Genomic DNA, 27,008 nt, shown 5'->3' with positions numbered 1-27,008 from the left:
TGGTCTCTTCCTCGTCTAGAGGAGTTCCTTTAGCATTTGTTGCAAAGCTGATCTGGTGGTGCTGAATTCTCTTAGCTTTCACTTGTCTGTAAAGCTTTTCATTTCTCTGTCAAATCTGAATGACAGCCTTGTTGTGTAGAGTATTCTTGGTTGTAGGTTCTTCCCTTTTATCACTTTAAATATATCATGCCACTCCCTTCTGGCCTGCAGAGTTTCTGCTAAGAAATCAGCTGATAACCTTATGGGGGTTCCCTTGTATGTTATTTGTCATTTTTTCCTTGTAGCTTTTAATAATTTTTCTCTGTCTTCAATTTTTTTCAGATTGATTAGTATGTGTCTTGGCATGCTCCTCCTTGTGTTTACCCTACCTGGGACTCTCTGTGCTTCCTGGACTTGGGTGACTGTTTCCTTTCCCATGTTAGGGAAGTTTCAACTGTTATCTCTTCAAATATTTTCTCAGGTCCTTTCTCTATCTCTTCTCCTTCTGGGGCCCCTATAGAGTGAATGTTGGTTTATTTAATGTTGTCCCAGAGGTCTCTTAGACTGTCTTCATTTCTTTTCATTCTTTTTTCTTTATTCTGTTCCATGGCAGTGATTTCCACCATTCTGTCTTCCAGGTCACTTACCTGTTCTTCTGCCTCAATTATTCTTCTATTGATTCCTTCTAGTGTATTTTTCATGTCAATTATTGTATTGTTCATATCTATTTGTTTGTTCTTTAGTTCTTCTAGGTCTTTGTTGAACATTTCTTGCATCTTCCCGATCCTTGCCTCCATTCTTTCTCCAATACCCTGGATCATCTTCATTATTATTATTCTGAATTCTTTTTCTGGAAGGTTGCCTATCTCCACTTCACTTAGTTGTTTTTCTGGGGTTTTATCTTGTTCCTTCATCTGGGACATAATCCTCTGCCATTTTATTTTGTCTAACTTTCTGTGATTGTGGTTTTCATTCCACAGGCTGCAGGATAGTAGTTCTTGCTTCTGCTGTCTGTCCTCTGGTGGATGAGGCTATCTAAGAGGCTTGTGCAAGCTTCCTAATGGGAGAGACTGGTGGTGGGTAGAGCTGGTTCTTGTCCCTCTGGTGGGCAGGGCCATGCTCAGCAAAACTTTAATCCACTTGTCTGCTGATGGCTGAGGCTCTGTTCGCTCTCTGTTGTTTGGTCACCTGAGGCAACCCAGTCCTGTAGCCTACAGGCTGTTTGGTGGGATTAATGGCGGCCTCTGGGGGGGCTCATGCCAATGAGTACTTCCCCGAAGTGCTGCTGCCAGTGTCTTTGTCCCTGTAGTGAGCCACAGCTGCCCCCACCTCTCCAGGAGACCCTCCAATTCTAGCAGGTAGGTCTGGCCCAGTCTCTTATGGTGTCATTGATATTTTCCCCTGGGTCCTTGTGTGCCCAAGGCTTTGCATGTGCCCTCCAAGAGTGGAGTCTCTGCTTCCCCCAGTCCTGTGGAAGTCCTGCAGTCAAATCCCACTGGCCTTCAAAGCCAGACTCTCTGGGTACTCCTCCTGGTGCCAGACCCCCAGGCTGGGAAGCATGATGTGGGGCTCAGAACCTTCAATCCAGAGGGAGAACTTCTGTGGTATAACTGTTGTCCAGTTTGTGGGTCACCCACCTGGTGGTTATGGGATTTGATTCTATCATGATTGCACCCCTCTGACTGTCTCACTGTGGTCTCTCTTTTGTCTTTTTGTGTAGAGTATCCTTTTTGGTAGGTTCCAGCATTTTTCCGTTGGTGGCTGCTCAGCAGTTAGTTGTGATTCCTGTGCTCTCGCAAGAAGGGGTGAGCGCACGTCCTCTACTCTGCTATCTTGAGCTAATCTCCCCATCTAAATATACTTATTTTATATCCAGTGACCTTACTAAATTCACTTATTTATCCTAGTGGTTGATCAAGACTCTCTAAGTGGCTATGCCTTTGTAATGATCTCTCTTCCTCTGTCTTCTAGATTTTTCTCTTATTGTTCTCTCTTCCCCACTCTGCTTCACAACTCTGGTGTAAGATTACACAGGAGATATTAGTGAACTAGACTTGTGTCCTGAATGGCAAGTACTGTTCAGAACCATGGAGAGCAGCGTTCATGGTTCAAACTTCTAATGGTCATGATATGATTATGGCAGGTCTTTGTTGGCCTTGTTCTAAAGCCTAGAGTTTACAGCAGTGTGTAATCTATAAAAAGTAGTCAGTAAGTATTTATTGAATGAAATGAAATGAATTCTCCATAGTGAAATCAAATTTGTGCAGGACTATAAACATTTTCACAGCTCTTGATACCTTTCAAATTGCTTTTCAAAAGTGGGGTGTCAATTTACAAAGCCACCAAGTAAAACTTCTAAGATTTCTCTCTTTATAACTTTCACTCATTTATCTTATGTGGGTGATGAAATGAGTGCCTAATGGGTACTTGCTTGCTAAAAGCTCAAAATTTAAATAAGAGAACAGATGAGGAAACAAATGATTATTTTATGAGATACAGTCTATATTAAGGTATGCTATGAGACACATAGAGGGACAGTTTATGGTTAGATCCAAAGGTCAGAGAATTCTATCTCATGAGAAGGTGAAATTTGAGCTTAATGTTGAAAGAATAAGAATTAATCACATGAAAAGAGAATGATGAAGAAGTGGTATTAGGATCAAAGGGAAGTTTTCATTGCCTGCCCTTCCCATAACACTTTTTATAATACATGACTGCTTGTCACTGACCATGGCTAATTAAAGCAAGGATGGACACCTAAAAACAACCAACCATTTAATCTGTTTTAATAAACTGAACAGGGAAGCAGAGGGAATACTTTATTACATCATATAGTATTGGGATTTGGACAACTATATTAAGTATCGTGTAAAATGAGTAAAGAGAAAAAGGTGTGTTTCTGTGTGTGTGTGTGTGTGTGTGTGTGTGTGTAAGAAATAGAGGAAGGAGGAAGAGGAAGAGGAGGAGCAGGAGGAGGAGGAGGAATGAAAAGAAATGAAAAGGAGAGGAAGAGGAAGAGGGTGGAGGAGGAGGACAAGGAGGAGGAAGAGGATGAGAAAGAGGAGGAGGGAAAGAAGAAAAGGAAGAAGACAAAGAAGAGGAAAGAGAGGGGCTTAGAAAAAGCATAGACTCCATAACAGAAAAGAGGCTGAGATGAAAAGGACATTAAGAACCCAGACTGAGGAAGGAGCTTTGGCTCTAGCATTTCTATTTCTGTTTGCATCAAGCCCTGTTATATTTCAGTTCCTGCCCTTGGATTTGATGAAAAGTCTATATTGTAACAGTTTCCTTTGCATTGTATGTGAGTTATTTTGAGTGGGTCTCAGTTTTTCTGTAATTAAAGGCTTAGGGAACTTCTATTAAAATTCTATTATAATTAAAGAGAGTTGATAGATTTAAGAAAATTTAAGTTTTTTTTGTTTTGTTTTCTTCTGGCCTCACAGCATGTGGGATCTTAGTTCCCTGACCAGGGATTGAACCCACGACGCCTGCAGTGGAAGTACAGAATCTTAAGCACTGGACCACCAGGAAAGTCCCATCAAGTGTTTCAAATATTGTTAAAATTTTGCATTTGAGGAGCAAAAGACTGGGGGGAGGACAAGGACCATGTCAAGGTATATCCTAATATGTACCAGGGATTTGTGCTATGGGGAGTCACTGAAAATTTTTATGGAAGTGAGTAACATGTTTACATACGCATTTTTGGAGAGTTCACTTTGGTGAATACAATTGGAACTGGGCAAGACTGGAAATTGAAAGAGCAATTATTTGGCCATTGAAAAATTGAGGTGAGGTATAATGAAGCGCTAAAGTGAGACAATAACTGAGGATGGAAAGAAGAAATGGAACTGATTTGAGAGATGTGTAAGAACAAAAACATAGAAGGAAAGATTTATCATAAATATAACAAAAAGAAAACATGTTTCTCATAAAAAGGCTTTATTAGAAACCCTTTATATGAAAAACATATTTGCTTTTTGTTACATGTATGATAAATTTTTCCTCCTGTCTTTTTGTTTTCCTGAATTTTGTTACTTTTTTTGATCAAATAATAGTTTTAGGGACTTCCCTGGTGGTCCAGTGGTTAAGATGCCACGCTTCTACTGCAGGGGGTCACGGGTTCCATCCCTGGCTAGGGAATTAAGATCCCACATGCTGCGCAGCATGGCCAAAAAAAAAAAAGTTTTAAGTTTTGAAGTAGTAAAATTTACCCATTTCTTCTTTTGTGATTTTAATATTCTTAACCTTAGAATTGAAGTCACATATTAATTGGGGAAGATCTGCCATCTTTATAGTACCGAGCTCATGAACAAAGTATATCTCTCTATCTACTTAAGCATTCTTTTAAATTCCTGAGTTTTTCAATAAAGTTTTGTAGTTTTCTTCACAAAATACCTCCAAGTTTTAAAAATAATTATATGTATTACTATATATAAATATTTTGTCAGTAGTCTCAAATATTTGTTATTGAAAAACGTATCTCTTAAAACATCTATTTTCAAATTTCTAATTGTGCTGATATGTAATAGCACAATTGATTTTTTTGTATATTGATCTATTATCTAGCAAACTTGTAGAATTCTTTTTCTGTTATCAATAATTTTTCTATGATACTAAAATAAATTTTCTATGTAGAAGGTATTATTCTGCCAAATAATGAGAGATTTATTTATTTTTCTTTCTGATCCATAAACCATATATTTCTTTTTTTTTGCCTTATTATGCTAGCTAGGGCCTCCAGTATGATGCTGAATAGAAGTAGTAATAGACATTCTTAAGTAAAGGAGTTAATTCATCAAGAGAAGTTAGCACTACTAAATGTTAATGTACCTAATAAAGAACCTCAAATTACATGAAGCAAAAACTGATAAGAACTGAAATGAGAAATAAGACAAATCCACAATTATAACCAGATATTTCTATACTTCTCTCTCAATAATTAATAGTAGTACACCAAAACTCTTACTCAAAATTTTAGTCTAAAGATATAGAAGGATACATCCTTCTATGAGGATAAATATAAGGATATAAGACTAGATACAAGAATAGTATTGTAGGGGAGTTCCCTGGTGGCTTAATGGTTAGGATTCTGGGCTTTCACTGCTGTGGCCCGGTTTCAATCCCTGGTCAGAGAACTGAGATCCTGCAAGCCACGAGACGCAGACAGAAAAAAAAAAAAAAAAAAAAAGAATAGTATTGTAGGTTGAATTGCATCCCTCAAAAAGATATGTTGAATTCCTAATCCCGATGCCTATGAATGTGACCTTATTTGAAAATAGGGTCTTTGCAGATGTAATCAAGTTAAGATGAGGCCATACTGGATTATAGTGGGCCCTAAGTCCAAGGATTGGTCCTTATAAGGAGAGAGAGGTTTGAAGATACACAGACATAGGGAAGCAGGCCAAGTGACAGCAAGCAGAGACTGGAGCTGCCACAAGCCATGGAATGCCAAGAATTGTCAGTATCCACCACAGGCTGGAAGAGGGAAGAGGATTCTTCCTTAGAGCCTTCTAAGGGAGCATGGCCCTGCTGACATTTTGATTTTGGGCTTCTAGAATCCAAAACTATGAGAAAAGAAATTTCTCTTGTTTTAGGCTTCTCAGTCTGTGGCAATTTGTTAGAGCAGCCCTAAGAAACTAATACAGATAAACATAAAAATACAAGACAAAGATATAGAGGACTTGAAGAACACGATATTACATAATTAACATTTAGAGAACATCCTTCTAACAATTATAGAATCCATCTTTTTTTTCAAATGTGCAAAGAACATTTACCAAGATAGACCATATTCTGAACCTTAAATGAACTCTCAATAAATTTAAAATAATTCAATCATACCAAGTACCTTCTGATCACAATGGAATTAAATTATAAATCAATAATGAAAACACTTGAAAAATCCCAAATATTTGAGAAATAAATAACATACTCTTAAATAATCCATGGGTACAAAAAGAAATAGCAAAGGGAATTTGGAAAGTATTTTGAACCAAACGAAAATGAAAAACAAACATATCAAATTTTGTGGAATGCATCTAAAGTAGCGCTTATTTGTAATTTAACTGACCATTAACTGCGATCTTATCTGCTACTGTAGCATTTTTACAAGAACATTTAAGTTTTGTTTGTTTTGTTTTGTTTTTGTCATATATGGTGTTAAATTTTCATTGGTTGAGATAACATTCTAATTTAGGAGTATGGATTTGAATGTGATATCTTTTAAAAAAATTTTCTTTCTAATTGAATTATTCTTATTCATTGCTATTGACTTTATGAATTTAGAATTCTTTATTGAGTACTTTTATTAATTTTCACGATATTTTTCAGTAAATTTATCTGAGCTTTCTGAGTATATAATAATTTGCTTTTCTTTTCCAATATTTATACTTATTTTTATTTCATTAACCCACATTTTCAAAACAATATTAAATATTAATAGTAATTAATAGTGCCTTGTTTCTGATTTTCACCAGAATGTTTCTGATGTTTATCAACTTCTCAAAGAGATCTGTGTTTCTAAACATTAAGAACCGTTGCTTAGAATCATGAGTTATTAGCAATCATACAGTCTTTAGTCTACAGGTGATGATTCTTGAGAACAGAAAGGTTAAGTGACTAGTTCCAAGGTCTTAAAAGTGGGCAGTAGAAGAACCATGACTAGAATTTCTTTTCATTTATGGTTTTGTTTTTACCAAAACTTACAACAAAAATTGTAATAGTTTTCCTCATCTCTGATTTTTTAAAAATTGCAAAACATTGCATTTGTACCTTTTTTGGTAACAGCTTTATTGAGATATAATTCACATACCATACAATTCACCCATTTAAATGATACAGTTCAATGGCTTTTAGCACATACACTGAGTTATGCATCATCATCACAATCATTACTAGAATATTTTCACTACTTCAAAAAGAAACATGGCACCCCTTAGCCATAACCTCCCAACTCTCCTACTCTTCCCATCTCCATCTTTACCACCAGGCCTAGGCAAGCACTAATCTATTTTCTATCTCTATAGATGTACATATTCTAAATGTTTTGTATAAATGGATTCATATGTGGTCCTTTGTGACTGGCTTGTTTCACTTAGCATGTTTACAAGGTTCATCTATGTTGTAGCATGTATCAGTACTTCATTTCCTTTTTTAAAATATTTATTTATTTATTTGGCTATGCCGGGTCTTAGTTGCAGCATGCGGGATCTTCGTTGCCACATGTGGGATCTTTGTTGCGGCATGTGGGATCCTTTAGCTGCGGCATGCGGAATCTTTAGTTGCAGCATGTGAACTCTTAGTTGTGGCATGTGGGATCTAGTTCCCTGACCAGGGTTTGAACCCGGGTCCCCTGCATTGGGAGTACAGAGTCTTAGCTGCTGGACCACGAGGGAAGTCTCAGTACTTCATTTCTTATTATTGCTAAATAACATTCTATTGCATGGCTATACCACATTTTACTTATTCATTTATCAGTTAATGAACATTTGGATTGTTTCTACTTTTTGACTGTTACTAATATACTGTTATGAACATTCAGGTACAAGTTTTTGTGTTGACATATGTTTTTATTTCTCTTAGGAGTCTCTTAGGATCATATGGTAACTTTATGTTTAATAGTTTGGAAAACAGCTTGTCTTCCAAACCAGCTGCACCACTTTACTTTCCCACCAGCATTGTATGAAGGTTCAAATTTCTCCACATTTTTGTCACACTTGTTATTGTCTTTTGGATTATAGCTATCCTGTGGGTGTGAAGTGGTATTTTATTATGGTTTTGATTTTCATTTCCATGATGGTTAATAATGGTGAACTCCTTTTCATGTGTTTATTGCCTATTTGTATATCTTTTCTTGGAGAACTGTCTATATCCTTTGCTCATTTTTTAAAACTTTGAGAATACTTAAATATATATTGGTCATTCAGATTTCCTCTTTTGTGACTTTCTGTCACTTGTATCATATTGTGTTGTGTTCTGGCACTTATACAGTATCAATTGTATAGCTTGCCTTTTTTCTTATTAATTATAGGAGTTCTTTACGGTAGATATATATCTTTGCACATTTGTAGCTTGAATTTTCACTACTTTGTGATCTTCTGATAAAAAGATCTTAAATTTAATGTAGTTCGATTATCAATCTTTTCTGTTACGGTTTGCACTTTTTGAATCTTGTTTAAGAAATCTGTCCCTATTTCCTTCATGAAAGGGAGGCAGTGTTAGTGTAGTTGTTTAAAATGGGTACTCAAGAGGCAGATTACCTGAGTACAAATCACAGCTGTTTTACTTTGTGGTACTGTGGCCTGGGACAATTTAGTTAATCTCTTTTGCGTCAGTCTCCTCGTCTATAAAATGGGAATGATATTAATAGTACCTAGGGCTTCCCTGGTGGCGCAGTGGTTGAGAATCTGCCTGCCAATGCAGGGGACACGGGTTCGAGCCCTGGTCTGGGAGGATCCCACATGCCGTGGAGCAACTGGGCCCGTGAGCCACAACTACTGAGCCTGCGCGTCTGGAGACTGTGCTCCGCAACAAGAGAGGCCGCGATAGTGAGAGGCCCGCGCACCGCGATGAAGAGTGGCCCCCGCTCGCCGCATCTAGTGAAAGCCCTCACACAGAAACAAAGACCCAACACAGCCAAAAATAAATAAATAAATAAATTTAAAAAAAATAGTACCTACTCACAGGGTTGTTATGAGGACTAAATGAATCGGGATATATAAAATGCTTAAAACAGTACTGGGCACAAAATAAGCATCAAGTAAGTGTTATTACTGTTTGCATCTTTATTCTACCTGACCTGATTTTTTTTTTGTATGCCGTGACATAGAAAACGAATCAGGTTTTTGTTCCATAGAGATAACCAATTACTGAAGCACTGTTTATTGAATAATCTGTCCGTTCTACATCGCTTTGTTCATGTTTCAAGTTGCTCTGTCCCACAGCTCTCCATTCTATTCCATTGGCCTATTTGTCTACGCCTGTCTCTTGATAACCGTATTATAACTTTAATATATCTTGCTTGCTGGTCGGGCAAATTCCTTTCCCTTTTTATTTAACTTCAAAATTATCTTTTTAAAAAAAAAAAAAATTTATTTATTTTATTTATTTATTTGGCTGCACCGGGTATTAATTGCGGCATGTGGGATCTTTAGTTGAGGCATGTGGGACCCAGTTCCCTGACCAGGGATCTAACCCAGGCCCCCTGCATTGGGAGTATGGAGTCTTAACCACTGGACCACCAGGGAAGTCCCCCAAATTATCTTAACTCTTCTTAGATCTTTGCTCTTAGGTATGAATTTTAGGATTACTTTGTCAAATTCCATAAAATCTCTGTGGGTATTTTGATTGGAATTGCACTGAACCTCTGGATTAATTTTAGTGGAACTGACAGCTTTATAGTGTCTCTCACTACCAATGAGAGCATAAATGAAAGCTCTCCAAAAATATGTTTCCTCATATAATTCACTTTCAGATAGGATTCTTGCAGATATATGTCTAGCTGACAAAACTTAAGTCAAATGATGATGTCTTAGCTATAAGAGAAGCTGAAAATATGAGTCCTGCCTCCTACTTTTGGGAGGAGAGTAGATGGGACAGCTACATAAATATGAGGAAGGTGTGCTATATATTTATCCCACTATATAATTTTTTTTAAATAAATTTATTTATTTACTTATTTGTTTATTTATTTATTTATTTATGGCTGCGTTGGGTCTTTGTTGCTGCATGTGGGCTTTCTCTGGTTGCAGCGAGCGGGGGCTACTCTTCCCTGTGGCACGTGGGCTTCTCATTGCGGTGGCTTCCTTTCTTGCAGAGCACAGGCTCTAGGCACTTGGGCTTCAGTAGTTGTGGCTTGCGGGCTCTAGAGCGCAGGCTCAGTAGTTGTGGTGCACGGGCTTAGTTGCTCCGAGGCATGTGGGATCTTCCTTTAACCTGTGCCCCCTGCATTGGCAGGCAGATTCTTAACCACTGTGCCACCAGGGAAGTCCCTCATTCTGATTTTAAAGGAAATGATTCTTACTTACATTTAACCATTAGGTATAATATTATGAATCTTTGCTGCATAACCTTTATCTGTTTAGGAGTTTCCTTTTATTTTTATTAAGCTATAATTGACATAATAGTATACTACTTCCAGGTGTAAAAGGTAATGATTCAGTATTTGTGTATATTGTGAAATGGTCACCAAAAAGTTGCTAAGAGAGTAGGTCTGAAAAGTTCTCATCACAAGAAAAAACAATTTTTGTAACTATGTATGGTGATGGATGTTAACTAGATGTTGCACATTTTTGATTGGATAATTTATCTTTTTTATTATTGAGTTATAATAGTTCTTTACATGTACTAGATTTTTTCCCTTGTATTTCTGCACTTTTGGTATCCCAAACCAGTTTTTGGCAGTATTTAAATTTATCAGATTTTCATCAAATCATATTAGATATGTGATTTGCAAAAAAAAAATCTCCCGGGGCTTCCCCGGTGGCACAGTGGTTGAGGGTCTGCCTACCAATGCAGGGAACACGGGTTCGAGCCCTGGTCTGGGAGGATCCCACATGCCGCGGAGCAACTGGGCCCGTGAGCCACAATTGCTGAGCCTGCGCGTCTGGAGCCTGTGCTCCGCAACAAGAGAGGCCGCGATAATGAGAGGCCCGCGCACCGCGATGAAGAGTGGCCCCCATTTGCCGCAACTAGAGAAAGCCCTCGCACAGAAACGAAGACCCAACACAGCCATAAATAAATAAATTAAATAAATAAATAAAACCCAAAAAAAGTTAAAAAAAAAAAAATCTCCCATTCTGTGGGCTGTCTTTTCACTTTCTTAACAGTGTCCTTTGAAGCACAGGTTTTAAAATTTGGTGGTGTTCAGTTTCCCTCTTTTTGTTGCTGTTGTTGTTGCTTCTGCTTTTGCTGTTGTATCTAAGAAACCATTGCCTAATTCCAGGTTATCAAGATGCATGCCTATGTTTTTTTCTAGGAGTTTTATAGTTTTAGATCTTACATTTAGGTCATTAAGTGTGAGTTAATTTTTGTATGTATGGTGTGAGGTAGGGGTCCAACTTCATTCATTTGCATGTAGATAACCAGTTGACCTACCACCATTTGTTGAAAAGACTATTTTATTTTCCTCTAATTGTCTTGGTACCCTTTAAAAAATTCAATTGCCCTTAAATGCGAGGGTTTATTCTGCCTGTATCACACTGTCTTGGTTACTGTAGCTTTGTAATAAGTTTGTAATTAGCTGGTTTGAGTCCTCCAACTTTGTTTTTTGTGTTTTTTTGTTTTTGTTTTTTTTAAAGATTGTTTTGGCTATTCTGGATCCCTTGAATTGTGACATATACTTTACTATCAGCTTGCCAGTTTCTACAAAGAAGCCAGTTGGTAATTTGATATCAATCTGTAGAACAGTTTGGGGAGTGTTGACATCTTATTAAGTCTTCCGATCCATGAACATGAGATGTCATTTCATGTGTTCAGGTCTTTAATTTCTTTCAAACTGCAAATATTTTTTTAAGCTGCATAGCAAGTTAGCTAAAAAAGTACATGACTTTTGGGGACTGCTTAGCAGCTGTAACTATTCCTTTTATTTTTATAGAGATAAAATCATTTTTAATGTGTTGACATTAAAAGCATTTATATAGAAGTATGTATTAAAACAATATCCATTGCATTAAATAATTTCTGAAATAAGGAGGGACAAATAAGTAAAAACTTTTCAGTTAATATATAAACCGAGGAAGTATAATGAAAAGTGCTTGAAACTAAAAGTCAGGAAACTGGGAAGCATTTTCTAGCTCTGCACCTAACTAGGCATATAACCTTGGGGAAATTAGTTTATCTCTCTAGGACTGTTCCTCACATTTAAAATGATATTGTAATTTTTCCTAAACGGAAAGTCATGGGTTTATGCAACCAATCTAAATATGGCATGCAAATTTGTATTTATTTTTAGCCTAAATCTTGAGGATTAATGTTTATAGAATTGTTTAGAGTTTAGATCTTCAACATTCTCACCCACCGTTCCCCCATCTACATTTTTCTTATCCAAACCCAGTTGTTTTTGGAAGTATTTACATATGATTTAAAACCAAGCATTAATATTATTCCCTTAGAAGCATAAAGGAGAAAATATGTATAAAAGATTTTTACTTGCTGCAGATTAAATTAGAGAAGGATTTATATAGGGCTTAAATACCTATAATAAGTATAAAATAGAATTATGAGCAAAATTGTGGCTATGATACATCCTTAAAATAACCAGGAAATGGATGCCATCTGTTTTAGTCAGAATTTTAATGATAATAAGTATACTCAAAACATCCAGTACAGGGGCTTCTCTGGTGGCGTAGCGGTTAAAAATCCTCCTGCCACTGCAGGGGACACGGGTTTGAGCCCTGGTCCGGGAAGATCCCACATGCCGCAGAGCAACTAAGCCCGTGCGCCACAGCTACTGAGCCTGCGAGCCACAACTACTGAGCCCACGTGCCACAACTGCTGAAGCCTGAGCGCCTAGAGCCCATGCTCTGCAACAAGAGAAGCCACTGCAATGAGAAGCCTGCGCACCACAAGGAAGAGTAGCCCCCGCTCACTGCAACTACAGAAAGCCCACCCACAGCAGCAATGAAGACCCAATGCAGCCAAAAAAAAAAAAAAAAAAAATCCAGTACAGTAAATAGAATAAAAAGTGTGGGCCAATATGTGGATTATATATTTGAACCTTTCTTTTTTTAGTGTTTTAAAGTAGCATAGCATAAAAATCTTTGAGCTTACAAAACTTTTTTAAAAAGTGAAGTATAGTTGATTTATAATAGTGTATTAGTTTCAGGTGTACAGCATACTGATTCAGGATTTTTGCAGATTATATTCCATTATAGGTTGTTACAAGATATTGGGTCTAACTCCCTATACTATACAGTAAATCCTTGTTGCTTATCTGTTTTACGCATAGTAGTTTGTACCTGTTAGTCCCATACCCTAATTTGTCCCGCCCTCTCTCTGATAGTCATAAGTTTGTTTTCTATGTCTGTGAGTCTGTTTCTGTTTTGTATATACATTCACATTTTTTAGATTCCACAGAAGCTTAAGAAACTTTTAATGTACAAATTTTCTCAGCATCCCCTGACCTCCAATGCTCTGATGTACAGGTAGGTATCTCTTATGTGAGATCCATGTACTCAGGAATCAGAACTGGTTTTTTATTGGCTTTTGAAGCCAATACTCAATAGCACCATCTACTGTTAACATAGTGAAATTTAATAATAGTGGAAAGAATAATAGATTCTCATATACTCATACTCATACTGATTCCAGATTCTCATACTGGAATGGATACAAGAAATCTTCTAGTCCCAACTTCATAAGCTTACAGATAAAGAATGTGAGGTTCACAAAAGACAAGTAACTTGTTAAAAGTCACAGATTTCTTGCTAAAACTGTATTGCAAGCTATTGCAAGCTAGAATTTCTGTAGATGCTTTCAAAGCGAGGGAACACATAGAAAAACAATTTATCCTAGTGATCAAGTCTCAAGGATTAAGAACCGAGCTGGTTCTGCTCCAGTGCTATCTTTGGGCAAGTTAATTAATTGCTCTGTGCTTCAGGCGCTACATCTGAAAACTGGCAACACATGTGCTTCTCAGGGTTTGTGTGAGAAGCAGAATATATATGTAGTAGACAATGTATGTAACGTGCCATGCTTGATATATGGTGAACAATAATGGTGATATTATTTTTATTCACAGGTGGTGGAGTGGTTTTGAATTCAGGCTTCTCTGACTTCAGTGTCCGTATTCTTGACCACACCAGACATCAGAAGAGACTAGCAGTATCACACATGCAAAATAAAATAACCCATGAATGTTTCATAGCACAGTATTTCAAAATTGGCATAGCATACGTTTTACGGGATTCTTTGATTTTGGGGAGAGTAGGAAGCTGGGTCTCATCTTCAATACTTGGAAAAGAGGTCCTTAGTTGCTTGTGTTATTACTATTTTGTCCAGCAAGCTTCCTCTCTTTTAGTGATAGACCCTGTCTGCTTGGCCTTGAGGGTGGGCACATGGCCAAGGCCTGGCCAACCATAACACTTCATGTTTCCTGGACAGAGTAAATGGTTCAGAGGACAAGTGATGCAAAAAGGGTCAACGTCCAGAGGAGTCAGAGAAATGAGAGACGTGTGATATCTTAGACCTCAGGCAAATACTGATACATCCTGCAAGGTACCTCATTCCTAATAAAACGGGGTGGAGACCGTTGACCGTCATCCCATATTCATTCTCCTCTTCATCTAGCAACAGAACCCTCAAGCCTACATTTTCCAGTCTCCTTTGGAGACACTGGGGCCAGTGGAATGTGAGTGAAATTGCTGAATGCCATTTCTACAATTTGATCTGAAACCATCAGTCATGTACGTTTCCATTCTCTTTTCCCCATTCATGTAGGCTGAAAAGCAAATGTGGCAGTGACTCAGCTTTAATCTTTAGGGGAAGACGATACCTTAGAAGATGAACATGTTAGATAGTTTAGGATAAGCTAGGAGAGAAATAGTGTTTTACAGTGCAGTCACTCACTGGAAACAGTGTGTGCATGTGGTGTTAGATTGTAAAGTCAATGCATAAGACGAAAATCCATTTAGGCATAGTCATAAAAAGGAAGGACGTACTGATTCATGCTACGATGTGGATGAACCTTGAACGTTATGCTAAGTGAAAGAAATCAGACACAGAAGGCCATATACTGTATGATTCCATTTACATGAAATGTCCAGAATAAGTAAATCCATAGAGACAGAAAGTAGATTAGTGATTGCCAGGGGCTAGAGGGGGTGCTGCGGTGGAGAGTGACTGCCTAGGGGGCACCAGGCTTCTTGTTGGGGTGATGGAAATGTTCTGGAATTAGCAGTAATGATTGTGCAACTTTCTGAATACAGTAAAAAACACTGAACAGTACACTTCAAAGGACTGAACTTTATGGTATGTGAATTATATCTCCAAAAATCCATTCAGGCTAAATTACCCTTGAAAGTCCTTCTCACAGAGCCTAATACAGCTAGTTTTACCTTCAATGTAAAAAATAAATTGCCTTTTTAAGTTTGAGTTGAGTACTAAAGTAGTATGCTTGCATTAAGGAGCCCTGTTACCAAAAAATATATCTTATAACTTGAGTCACACTCTGTTGTGTGAGATTCTTACATTATAAAGGGTAAGGGATATATTAGAGGTATTCAAAAGGGAATATGTATACCCCTGGGGATAAAAGAAGACTTTCCAAGAGGTCCTCAGGCACAGATAGTTTTAAGGAAACGAATTTCCAGATCCTCAACTCGCACGTGTTATCTTTTCTAGATTGATCTGTGGCTACGTTGTCATGTCATTATGTCCTATTGTCTTTTCCTACCTCCCATTTTTCAATTCATAGGAGAAAGGCATACTCACCTGTAATAAATTCTTACCAGGGTAGAAACTTCAGGGTGCCAATCTGTCAATTTGAGATACTCTTGTTTGGGGAAGCCTCCTTTAAATCAAGGACCATAAAGCCATGATGTTGGCTTTATGGATGTTGCATTTTTCCTTGTCTTATATTTTTGGCATTCAATTCAGAAGAAGTCCAATCAGCTGAATAAAATTATAGTAAAGTTCCTTTCATTCACTTCTACATATTTAGAGAAAAAATCTATAAAAATGAAAGCTAGGAAGAGAAGTTCAGGCCTCCATTCGGCACATAATTACTGGATTCCCACACCTCCATCACTATAAAGTAAATACTCTAGCAGAGTGTAAAAAGAAGGCGGCAGCGGATGAACGGGTCGGAGATTGGCAGGAACACCCTTTCCCTGAGACCAACAAAAATGCAGTAGTTTCTCTTACACTCGGGCTAACTGCAGCGCCCACAACGGCACACATTTCTGCTCACTGGTTGAGTCCACATGCGTGGCAGTCCTTTCTAAAATCTTTCTCAAAGCATGGTTGTGTTTAAATGATACGTGGCCTGTTTAGGCCGGCTCCAGCGAAACATCCAAACACGCAGCGGGCAGCACGCTTTCTCCGCTGAGCGGGTGCCCCCAGTCGCTCCACCAGGAGCGTGGGAAGGGCGGGGCGAGCGGGCAGGAAGCAGCTCGAACAGCCACATGGTTTGCCCACCGTTTCCCAGGAGGGCCGAGTGGGCGTGGAAGACGAACGGGTGCCTCCACCACTGTGACAGCACCGACCACGAGCGTCGGCCTACCGACCTCTACGTCACACCTCGCTGGGCTTTGCCAAGTACGTGCGCAAGAACCAGACCAAACGCCGCGTGCCTCCGCGCCTGCCTCCGTCCACCGAGCTCGTAGCCCCGCCCCAGCCCCGCCCAGTAGGAGGGCCCACCCGTCGCACTTCCGGCGCCAGCCTCCGGACCGGCCTCCGTCGCTTTTTACTTCCCTCTCCCTGGCTTTCTTCCCCCGCCCCCATCGTCTTTAACACTGTCACGTGAGGGGCGAGCGCGGGGGCTGCTGGGATAAGTACGCCGGTGGGTCAGGGTTCGGCCTCAACATGGCGGTTCTTGTCGGGCGGGGACCAACGCTTTGCCGTCGGGAGGATTAACTGGCGATTGTTGGCGTCTCCACCTATCAGGGTGGAATGCAAGGACGCCGGGGCGAGCGCTGAGGAGCGGCGGTGACGAGGAGGGGTCGGTGGTGGGTGCCCCGGGAGCCGAGGCGGCGGTGTCTGTTCTGTTGGTCTCAAGGCTTCAGTGTCGGGCCCCGCCCGGCCGAGCCGGGCCGGGCCAGGCCGGCGGGCGGCGGCAGTAGCTGCTGTAGCCGCAGGATCAGCCTCTGAGAGTGGGCCGGAGGGCGGGCGCCGCTGCTGCCTCTGCCGCGGTGATGGCCCAGTGTGTACAATCAGTGCAGGAGCTCATCCCGGATTCCTTCGTCCCCTGTGTCGCCGCGCTGTGTAGCGACGAAGCCGAGCGGCTCACTCGTCTCAGTCACCTTAGCTTCGCGGAGTTGCTTAAGCCCTTCTCTCGCCTCACTTCTGAGGGTATGTGGTCTCCCCTTTTCACTGAGCTCCCGCAAAGCTGGGGCCGGGAGAGGGAAGTTGGGGGCGGGCAGGGAAGAGAAGGGCGGTGTTTACATCCCGGAGCCGGTAGAGTGGCGTTGGGCTGGGGCCCCGCGGTGTCTCCGGTGGCCGCAGGAGGAGGGGCCGTGAGGTGGTCAAGACATCATGGTCCTAACCTCCAGTTTTTCTAGGCACTTCCCTGACAAGCCAGACTGTTAGGTAATTAAAAATGTGAGCCCCAGAGAAGGGCATTGAGACTGTTCTCAGCCGCCACAGGGAGGGAATTAGGAAGTTGCAAGGCAGGGCAGGGTAAGAAGATGCTCCCTGTTAGACCGATGAGGTCTTAGGGGGAAGGCGACGAATCATTTTCTCCTGGGAGTTAAACCGGGCTTTCAAAGTTGTCTTGAGTATTATATTCTTTAGCAGTGAGGTGCATCCCCTTCAAGCGTTCTGTTCAGTTATTTTACTTTTTTCTTTTGAGAATTCAAACATTTCCTTAGGTATCCAGTATTTTACTTAACCTCTCAAGAAAATAAAAAGAATTTTAAAATTAATGAAGCTTGCAGCAGCCTTTTTTTGCCTAATGGACGAGGAAGTAAGGACAAGTTGTAGTTAATTTAATCGAGATAGTTGGAGTTATGATTTATAGGGATGGAAAAGTCCTGAATTTTATTTTTCAGTTAAAAGTTTAATCAACGGGAGAAATATCTTTTATAGAAGAGCTGCCTGTTTTCTCCAGCTTTAGATTCTTTATTAGGGAAAAGCAAGTGTAATAATAGTCAAGTGTGGTTTAACCAATATCTTTACCTGTACTTTGCAAACAGAACATAGCAAAGTGTAGGTAAAGTTCTGTGTTAAGAACTTTAAAATAAAAAGGTTCTATAATAAAGCTGCGTCAAGCCAACGACCATGATGTTTATTTGGTTATGACTTCTCCACACAAAAAAATGCTGTGCCATAAATTTATTTTTTTACATGCCACACGTGTGTATTCTTTGGGAGAATATCTCCATTATAAGTTTGCTTTTGTATTTATTATTTTTTTAAAATAAATTTATTTATTTATTTTTGGCTGTGTTGGGTCTTCGTTGCTGTGCGCGGGCTTTCTCTAGCTGCGGCGAGCACGGGCTACTCTTTGTTGCGGTGCGCGGGCTTCTTTGCGGTGGCTTCTCTTGTAGAGCACGGGCTCTAGGCGTGCGGGCTTCAGTAGTTGTGGCTCGTGGGTTCAGTAGTTGTGGCTCACGGGCTCTAGAGCGCAGGCTCAGTAGTTGTGGCGCACGGACTTAGTTGCTCCGCGGCATGTGGGATCTTCCCGAACCAGGGCTTGAACCCTTGTCCCCTGCATTGGCAGGCGGATTCTTAACCACTGCGCCACCCGGGAAGCCCTCACGTTTGTATTTAAAGGAGAGAGAGAGAGAGAGCTATCCAAGAAAACAAAGATCGGGAACTCTTGGATTATTTTCAGCATGTACTTTAGCCATCCATCTCATCTCCTCCAGTATTGTCTTAAGTCAATAAAAACAATAAAGCGCGCTACATTCTTAAAAAACAAAACAGTGCGTTTGACTTTGAGCTGTGTGCTCTTTCCTGCTTTGTTAGTAAAGAATAATAATGCTAACACCTATACCTACTTACGTAGCATTTCTCTTTGAGTCCTCCTTGAGTCCTATGAGGTAGATACCGTTTATACCATTTTAAATTTGAGGACGTTGAGGCCCAGAGATGTTAACTTGTCCAGTCTTACAGGTGGGAAAGATTTAAAAACAGGCAATGTGATTCAAGACAAGGTGTTCTTAATCAAGTCATCTTATCTGCTGGTAATATTTAGAATCACTTATTCACACAAGGGAGCAGTGCTGTCCAGTAGTAACATAGTGTGAGACACATGTATAACTTTAAGTTATTTAGTAGTCACATTTAAAAAGGTGAAAAGAAATGGGTGAAAGCAGTTTAAGTAATATCTTATTTAACCCAGTATTTCCAGAATGTTGCCATTTCAACATGTAATAAATATTAAAAAATCTTAATGAGATATTTTGCATTTTTTTTATTGCTAAGTCTTTGAAACTTGGTGTGCATTTTACACTTATATTACATCTCAGTTTGGACTAGATATGTTTCAAGTGCTCAGTAGACACATGTGGCTGGTGCCTCCTGTATTGGACAGTGCAGTGAATAGAGGCTGAAATCAGTACGCTGTTTTCCTTGTGTAGAATGCAAAAGATTTAGGGAAGGAGTATAATGAGTTGACTTTAATAGGTAGACAGTTGGTGGAAAAGAAGAGGGTGGGCATTCCCTGTCGAGGACAGGGATGAGGTTAGAATGGTATGGGCAAAGGTATAAATTATGATTGAGTGGTTGGGGAACAGTGGGAAAAGTCCCTATTGAGTACAGGATAGTAAGGGAAAAAATGCCTAGATAAGGAAGGATCTTGAATTCTAGGAAAGGAATTTTTGATTTCATATCTAATGGTAAATATGTGGCACTCACAGATTTAAGCAAGGGTATGGAGTTTTGGGGGAGTTGGTGTGGTTTATAAGCAATTGAGGTTTTTTTTTTTTTTTAATACAGTAAAGTTTTGTGTGCTACGTAAAAAGATATCATTTTATTTTTCAAAATATGTTCTGTAGTACACCAGTTGTATGTTTCCTGGGAAAATTTTGTGGTCAAATAAGTTTGCTTAATATAGCACGTGTTTGGGAGAATTAGTGTCATTCAGCATATGGAGAGTTCTGGGAACACCTGCTGTAAAGAGACCTTTTAAAAACTTAATCCAGTATTTCCCAAATTTATTTGAACATGGAGTTGATTTTTCAGACAACTATCTTGAGCAACCAGTAATCTATGGGCAGCACATACTGGGGAATGTTGCTTCATAGCACAGTATTCAAGAAACTATATTTATATGGTAGTCTATAAACGTAAGGTAATGGTAGAGTTGAATTTCACCCTGAAATTGAGATGTTATGTGATACATAACATCACCTTTTTTGACATTATAATCTTAATGAAGCCTTAATATAATTATTTAATTCTGAACCTTTGGATTTTTTGTGTGTGATTTAAGAGCATTTCTCAGTCATTTTTAGCTTTTGCCTTTCTCTTTATTAAGTTGGTTTTGTGCTACTCCAGTGTATTACTTATGTATTGTTGTGTAACAAATTACCCCAAAACTTAGCACCTTAAAACAAAAGCATTTATTATCTCTCAGTTTCTCAGGAATCCGGGAGTGGCTTAGCTGGACAGTTCTCTCTTGAGGTTACAGTGGAGCTGTTAGCAGGGGCTGTGGTCATCTAGGGCTGGAGGATCCGCTTCCAAGCTCACTCATATGGTTTGGCAAGTCTCACTTTCTCACTCACTGGATGTTGGCCTGAGACCTCAGTTCTCTGCCATAGGTTCCCTGAGTGTCCCCATGACATAGCAGTTAGCTTATCCTGGAGGGAGTGATCAGAACCCAAGATGGAAGCTGAACCCTTTTTTTAAAAATATAAAAAAATTAATTAATTTATTTATTTTTGGCTGCATTGGGTCTTCGTTGCTGCACGTGGGCTTTCTTTAGTTGGGTCAAGCAGGGGCTACTCTTTGCGGTGCATGGGCTTCTCATTGCGGTGGCTTCTCGTGGAGCACAGGCTCTAGGCGCGTGGGCTTCAGTAGTTGTGGCACGCGGGCTCAGTAGTTGTGGTACATGGGCTCAGTAGTTGTGGTGCGCGGGCTCTAGAGCACAGGCTCTGTAGTTGTGGCACACGGGCTTAGTTGCTCCGCGGCATGTGAGATCCTCCTGGACCAGGGCTCAAACCCGTGTCCCCTGCACTGGCAGGCGGATTCTTAACCACTGCCACCAGGGGAGCCCTGAACTCTTATAACCTTATCTCAGAAGTAGTATACCACTGTTTTTGCTGTGTTCCATTGGTCACACATACCAGTCCTGGGATGTGGGAGGGGACTCCACTAGAGTATATACCAGGAAATACCGGGATAATTGGGTGCCATTTCAGAGTCTGGCTGCCACACGTAATAACTCATTTCTGGATTATTAGTAAGATTACCCAATAACTAATAACGTAATAACTGACTAACCCGTTCTGAATATAGGGCGCAACTAGAGTAGCCTTTTTGTGTTAACACTTACGGATACTAGAGTCAATTAAAAATTTTGAAAGAGGTTTAATACACACATGGTTACTTATGTTATTTGACAATTATGGAAACTACTTGTACAGTACGTTCTAAAAATGTCAGAAATGTACCATGGTATTTTTGTGTTTTTTGGTCTCTCTGTTTCATAGTTAGACCAGCTGAGAAGTTTCATTAGGGAGAGAGGCCTGCATTTAAATAATTTAGAAGACAAACAATTACAGACGAATGCAGAGAATACAAGAAACATCCAGGTCCTCATTACCTAGAGCCAACGAATCTTGTCATATTTGCTTTGTATCTTCCTTTCCTTTAAAAAGAAACATTATAGAGTTGAATTCACCTTTTTACCCTTCCTCAGTCCCATTTCTTTCTTTCTTTCATCATAGGTAATCATTATAATGGAATTTGTGTGTATACTTTCTGTTCATATATTTAGTTTTGCAATACAAGTACACATATGCCACATGTAGTATTTTATTTTTATTTTTATTTTATTTTTATTTTATTTTTAAATTTTAGGGAAGGCTCTTTTATTTATTTATTTATTTATTTAATATTTATTTTTGGCTGTGTTGGGTCTTCGTTTCTGTGCGAGGGCTTCCTCTAGCTGTGGCAAGCGGGGGCCACTCTTCATCGCGGTGCGCGGGCCTCTCACTATCGTGCACATGTAGTATTTTAAAAAGATTTTTGTCTGATGCTTTTTAATTAAAGATTTAGAAGTCAACAGAACACACAGAACACTTCAGGAAGACAGTTTTTAACAGATGTAACTTTATTTAAAATGTAGGCGGACTTGAGCTTAAAAGTTCGGTATAAAGCATTTTCCATTGGGGAAAATAATGTCAGTTTTTAATGGGTAGGTACCCAAAGTCAGTTTTCCAAAAAGTGCCTCGTGTTTGTATATGATCCATGATGTACTTGAAATAGAGTATGTTGTACATGCTGCCTCCATCTTAACTATACAGTCATGTGTCGGGCTTGTGCTGAGTGCTTTACACTTACTATGTTTTCTAAGAATATCTCACCTAAATCCTTCAAATAACCTTGTGAAGTATGTTACTTTCTTTATATGTTATAGATGAAGAAGTTGAGCATGGGAAAGTTTAAAAGTTGTTTAGGGTAACCCAGTTAATAAGTGGTGGGTTGGAATTTCAAATAAAGTCTGACTCCAAAAGTTGGGTCCTTAATCAGTACAGTGGACTGCTTCTAATAGTACCATGGCAACTAATCATCTTGTCTGATTATATTTATGAGAAAAAATACGCTAACATTTCCTTCTGTGCACCGTGGACACTGTCTTGCTACAGTCGCCTGAGAACCTGTTCCTTGGCCTTGAAGCCCTGAACCACTGGTTATAAATCCCATAGACTGAGCCAAGGCAGGGAGGAGGCAGGAGGTATTGGGTTAGGAGAAGGGATCTGGGCATTGTTTTTTTTTTTTTTTTTCTTTCTTTCTTTCTTTTTCGTAGACTTTATTTTTTAGAGCAGTTTTAGGTTCACAGCAAGGCTGAACAGAAAATACAGAGAGTTCTCATATACCTCCCATTCCAGCACACACACAGCCTCCCCACACTGTCAACATCCCGCAGCAGAGCAGCATTGATTTTTATGATAGTAGAATAGGGGCTGAGAATGCAGGCATCGCTATCGGAGAAGCAGAGGAAGCCTGCATGCAGCATTTAATTCCCTTTCTTCCCTTTTACTGTTTTCAGTGTTGATACCATAGACCTCACACTGCCGTGGACCAGCCTTAGGGTGAGGTGAGAATTAGACATTTGGTATGGATGGTAGTTGGTCCCTGGCAACTCCAACATAAGAGGAAGGAAAGGACCTAGAGTACAGTAGTTGTGGGCAGTAGCATTGTGGGAGAGGAAGGTTACACTGTTTAGCTAGCCCTTTTGGTGTATAATGGAATGTTGTAAGTCAGTTGTATTCTCGAAGACTGTTCCACTTGGAATTTCTGGTTTCCAATTTGAGCATCCTCTATAAACCATTAACCCAGTTTATTATTGTTGTAATAGTTGGCCTGTTACGCTTTGTATAGAAACAATTTCAAGTTTTTTTCTTTTTTCTTTTTAAGTTCATATGAGAGATCCCAATAATCAGCTTCACGTAATCAAAAACTTGAAGATAGCAGTAAGCAACATTATCACCCAACCACCTCAGCCTGGAGCCATTCGGAAGCTTTTGAATGATGTTGTTTCTGGCAGTCAGCCTGCAGAAGGATTAGTAGCTAATGTGATTACGGCAGGAGATTACGACCTCAACATCAGTGGTATGTAATAAGGTTTATTATTATTTTTTAAATGATGTTTTCTTTTACTAGAAAAGGTAATTCTATAACTTGGAAATCATTCAACACTTAAGTGCTTGCTGAGTGCTAGAGCCTGGAAATACAATGTTGAAAAAAAAGTCCTTGCTTTTAAGGAGGTTACAGTCAAGTAAGCAGGCAGCCATTCAAATAATAACTATGAATTATGTGATTTCACTTTACTATTTCATAATGAAAAATTTTTTTTGTAGTTCTAATTGTAAAGTTAATACAAGCTCCTTGAGGGCAGGAACTTTGGCTCTTTATTTTATTCCTAGTATCTAAAGTAATGCCTAGATCATAAGCATAATAAATATTTCTTGAATGAAAGAACTAACAGTAGATAAAAAACAACTATTCTTTTGTGACATTAAGTAATACTATGATTACATAAAAAGCATTAAGTTTATTATATATATATATATTTTTTTTTAAATGTAGGACCACCAATCTCAGGTGCCATGCAATCCTCCTATTCTTTCAGAGTCAATGCTCTTCCATTCTTCTTTTTTTTTTAAATTTATTTATTTATTTATTTTTGGCTGTGTTGGGTCCTCGCCTCTGTGTGAGGGCTTTCTCTAGTTGTGGCAAGCGGGGGCCACCCTTCATCGCGGTGCGCGGGCCTCTCACCATCGCGGCCTCTCTTGTTGCGGAGCACAGGCTCCAGACGCAGAGGCTCAGCAGCTGTGGCTCACGGGCCCAGTCGCTCCGCGGCATGTGGGATCTTCCCAGACCAGGGCTCGAACCCGTGTCCCCTGCATTGGCAGGCAGATTCTCAACCACTGCGCCACCAGGGAAGCCCCAAGTTTATTATATTTTTTATCTTGCTTAGCGCTAAGTGGAGGAAATGTTTATAATATATAAATAAATATTTGATCTTAATTTGATTTGAATGGTAAATGTTTTCATAATAGGATTGGTAGGTAAAATTATGTAATACTATGTAAAGTGAGTTAGCAGTGGTTGGTGTGACTCTTTTCCAGTATGAAAAAGACTTAATGGGGAGACATGGGATAGATTTTTAGAGGGGAAAGATTAAAAGTACATCATCTGGGAGTTCCCTGGCGGTCCAGTGGTTAGGGCAGTGCGCTTCCACTGCAGGGGAGCACGGGTTCGATCTAAGATCCCACATGCTGCATAGTGCGGCCAAAAAAAAAAAAAAAAGTACATCATCTAATTAGGATATTTTAGCAGCCTAATAAAATAATCTTCTTAGATCAGTATAACTTATAATCTATTACTTTAACACCTCCTAATTGCATATTTAAAGATTTTCCCAAACATACAAAGAGAAATTAAGTGGCATGTTTTAAATCCTGAAGTTAGTTGGTTGCACTTGTATAGTTAGAAATATTTGTAGATTTATTTTGTTTAAATATTTATAATTTTTCTTCTTTCTGTGTCATTTTAATTCCAGCAAGGCAAGTTAACTTGATAAGACTAAGTTTAGAAGATTATGGTTATCTTTGTAAATCAAAAGAATCCATTTTCAGGATACATATTTTAAGCAGTTCCTGGCATAACATGTTTTCAACATGAGGCAAAATTTGCAGATTTCTGGGAGAAAGCGGTGGAATTTGAACTATTTCTGTCATCAATGGAAAATTCATGTTGAGATGTGAATGGCAATGAATCAAGGGCCAGAGTTATCCAGTAGTTAATTGGATAACTTGAGTAAGTCAGTTATTCAGAATCAGTTTTATTCTCTGAAAACAAGAGGAATTGGCTAGATTACTTCTTTTTTTTTTTTTTTTTTTTTTAGTGTGTTAGCTTCTGCTTTATAACAAAGTGAATCAGTTATACATATACAATATGTTCCCATTTCTCTTCCCTCTTGCATCTCCCTCCCTCCCACCCTCCCCATCCCACCCCTCTAGGTGGTCACAAAGCACCGAGCTGATCTCCCTGTGCTATGCGGCTGCTTCCCACTAGCTATCTATTTTACATTTGGTAGTGTATATATGTCCATGCCACTCTCTTACCCTGTCACATCTCACCCCACCCCCTCCCCATATCCTCAAGTCCATTCTCTAGTAGGTCTGTGTCTTTATTCCCGTCTTGCCACTAGGTTCTTCATGGCCTTTTTTTTTTTTTCCTTAGATTCCGTATATATGTGTTAGCATACTGTATTTGTTTTTCTCTTTCTGACTTACTTCACTCTGTATGACAGACTCTAACTCCATCCACCTCATTACAAATACCTCCATTTCATTTCTTTTTATGGCTGAGTAATATTCCATTGTATATATGTGCCACATCTTCTTTATCCATTCATCTGTCGATGGACATTTAGGTTGCTTCCAGGTCCTGGCTATTGTAAATAGAGCTGCAATGAACATTGTGGTACATGACACTTTTTGACCTATGGTTTTCTCAGGGTATATGCCCAGTAGTGGGATTGCTGGGTCGTATGGTAGTTCTATTTGTAGTTTTTTAAGGAACCTCCATACTGTTCTCCATAGTGGCTGTATCAATTTACATTCCCACCAACAGTGCAAGAGGGTTCCCTTTCCTCCACACCCTCTCCAGCATTTATTGTTTCTAGATTTTTTGATGATGGCCATTCTGACCGGTGTGAGATGATATCTCATTGTAGTTTTGATTTGCATTTCTCTAATGATTAATGATGTTGAGCATTCTTTCATGTGTCTGTAGGCCATCTGTATATCTTCTTTGGAAAAATGTCTATTTAGGTCTTCTGCCCATTTTTGGATTGGGTTGTTCGTTTTTTTGTTATTGAGCTGCATAAGCTGCTTGTAAATCTTGGAGATTAATCCTTTGTCAGTTGCTTCATTTGCAAATATTTTCTCCCATTCTGAGGGTTGTCTTTTGGTCTTGTTTATGGTTTCCTTTGCTGTGCAAAAGCTTTTAAGTTTCATTAGGTCCCATTTGTTTATTTGTGTTCTTATTTCCATTTCTCTGGGAGCTGGGTCAAAAAGAATCTTGCTGTGATGTATGTCATAGAGTGTTCTGCCTATGTTTTCCTCTAAGAGTTTGATAGTGTCTGGCCTTACACTTAGGTCTTTAATCCATTTGGAGTTTATTTTTGTGCATGGTGTCAGGGAGTGTTCTAATTTCATACTTTTACATGTACCTGTCCAATTTTCCCAGCACCACTTATTGAAGAGGCTGTCTTTTCTCCACTGTATATGCTTGCCTCCTTTATCAAAGATAAGGTGACCATATGTGTGTGGGTTTATCTCAGGGCTTTCTATCCTGTTCCATTGATCTATATTTCTGTTTTTGTGCCAGTACCAAACTGTCTTGATTACTGAAGCTTTGTAGTATAGTCTGAAGTCAGGGAGCCTGATTCCCCCAGCTCCATTTTTCGTTCTCAAGATTGCTTTGGCTATTCGGGGTCTTTTGTGTTTCCATATAAATTGTGAAATTTTTTGTTCTAGTTCTGTGAAAAATGCCAGTGGTAGTTTGATAGGGATTGCATTGAATCTGTAGATTGCTTTGGGTAGTAGAGTCATTTTCACAATGTTGATTCTTCCAATCCAGGAACATGGTATATCTCTCCATCTATTTGTATCATCTTTAATTTCTTTCATCAG

The 27,008-nt window shown here is 39.3% G+C and overlaps 1 protein-coding gene across 2 annotated transcripts in view; it reads left to right on the top strand.

Moving 5' to 3' along the window:
- The first annotated feature begins 16,462 nt into the window (after positions 1 to 16,462).
- The window catches only part of TRAPPC8 (trafficking protein particle complex 8), a 92,047-nt gene continuing 81,501 nt past the window's right edge, over positions 16,463 to 27,008 (top strand). For both annotated transcript variants that reach the window (XM_036874532.1, XM_036874530.1), the window contains exons 1-2: positions 16,463 to 16,986; positions 23,221 to 23,415. In XM_036874532.1, coding sequence (XP_036730427.1) covers positions 16,830 to 16,986; positions 23,221 to 23,415 — 352 coding nt within the window. In that variant the 5' untranslated portion in view covers positions 16,463 to 16,829. The remainder of the gene's footprint in view (positions 16,987 to 23,220; positions 23,416 to 27,008) is intronic.

Source organism: Balaenoptera musculus, chromosome 14, assembly GCF_009873245.2.
Source record: "Balaenoptera musculus isolate JJ_BM4_2016_0621 chromosome 14, mBalMus1.pri.v3, whole genome shotgun sequence".
NCBI classification, from domain to species: Eukaryota; Metazoa; Chordata; class Mammalia; order Artiodactyla; family Balaenopteridae; genus Balaenoptera; species Balaenoptera musculus.
The sequence above is the reverse complement of the archived record's forward strand: the minus strand, read 5'-3'. Positions and strand labels throughout refer to the sequence as shown.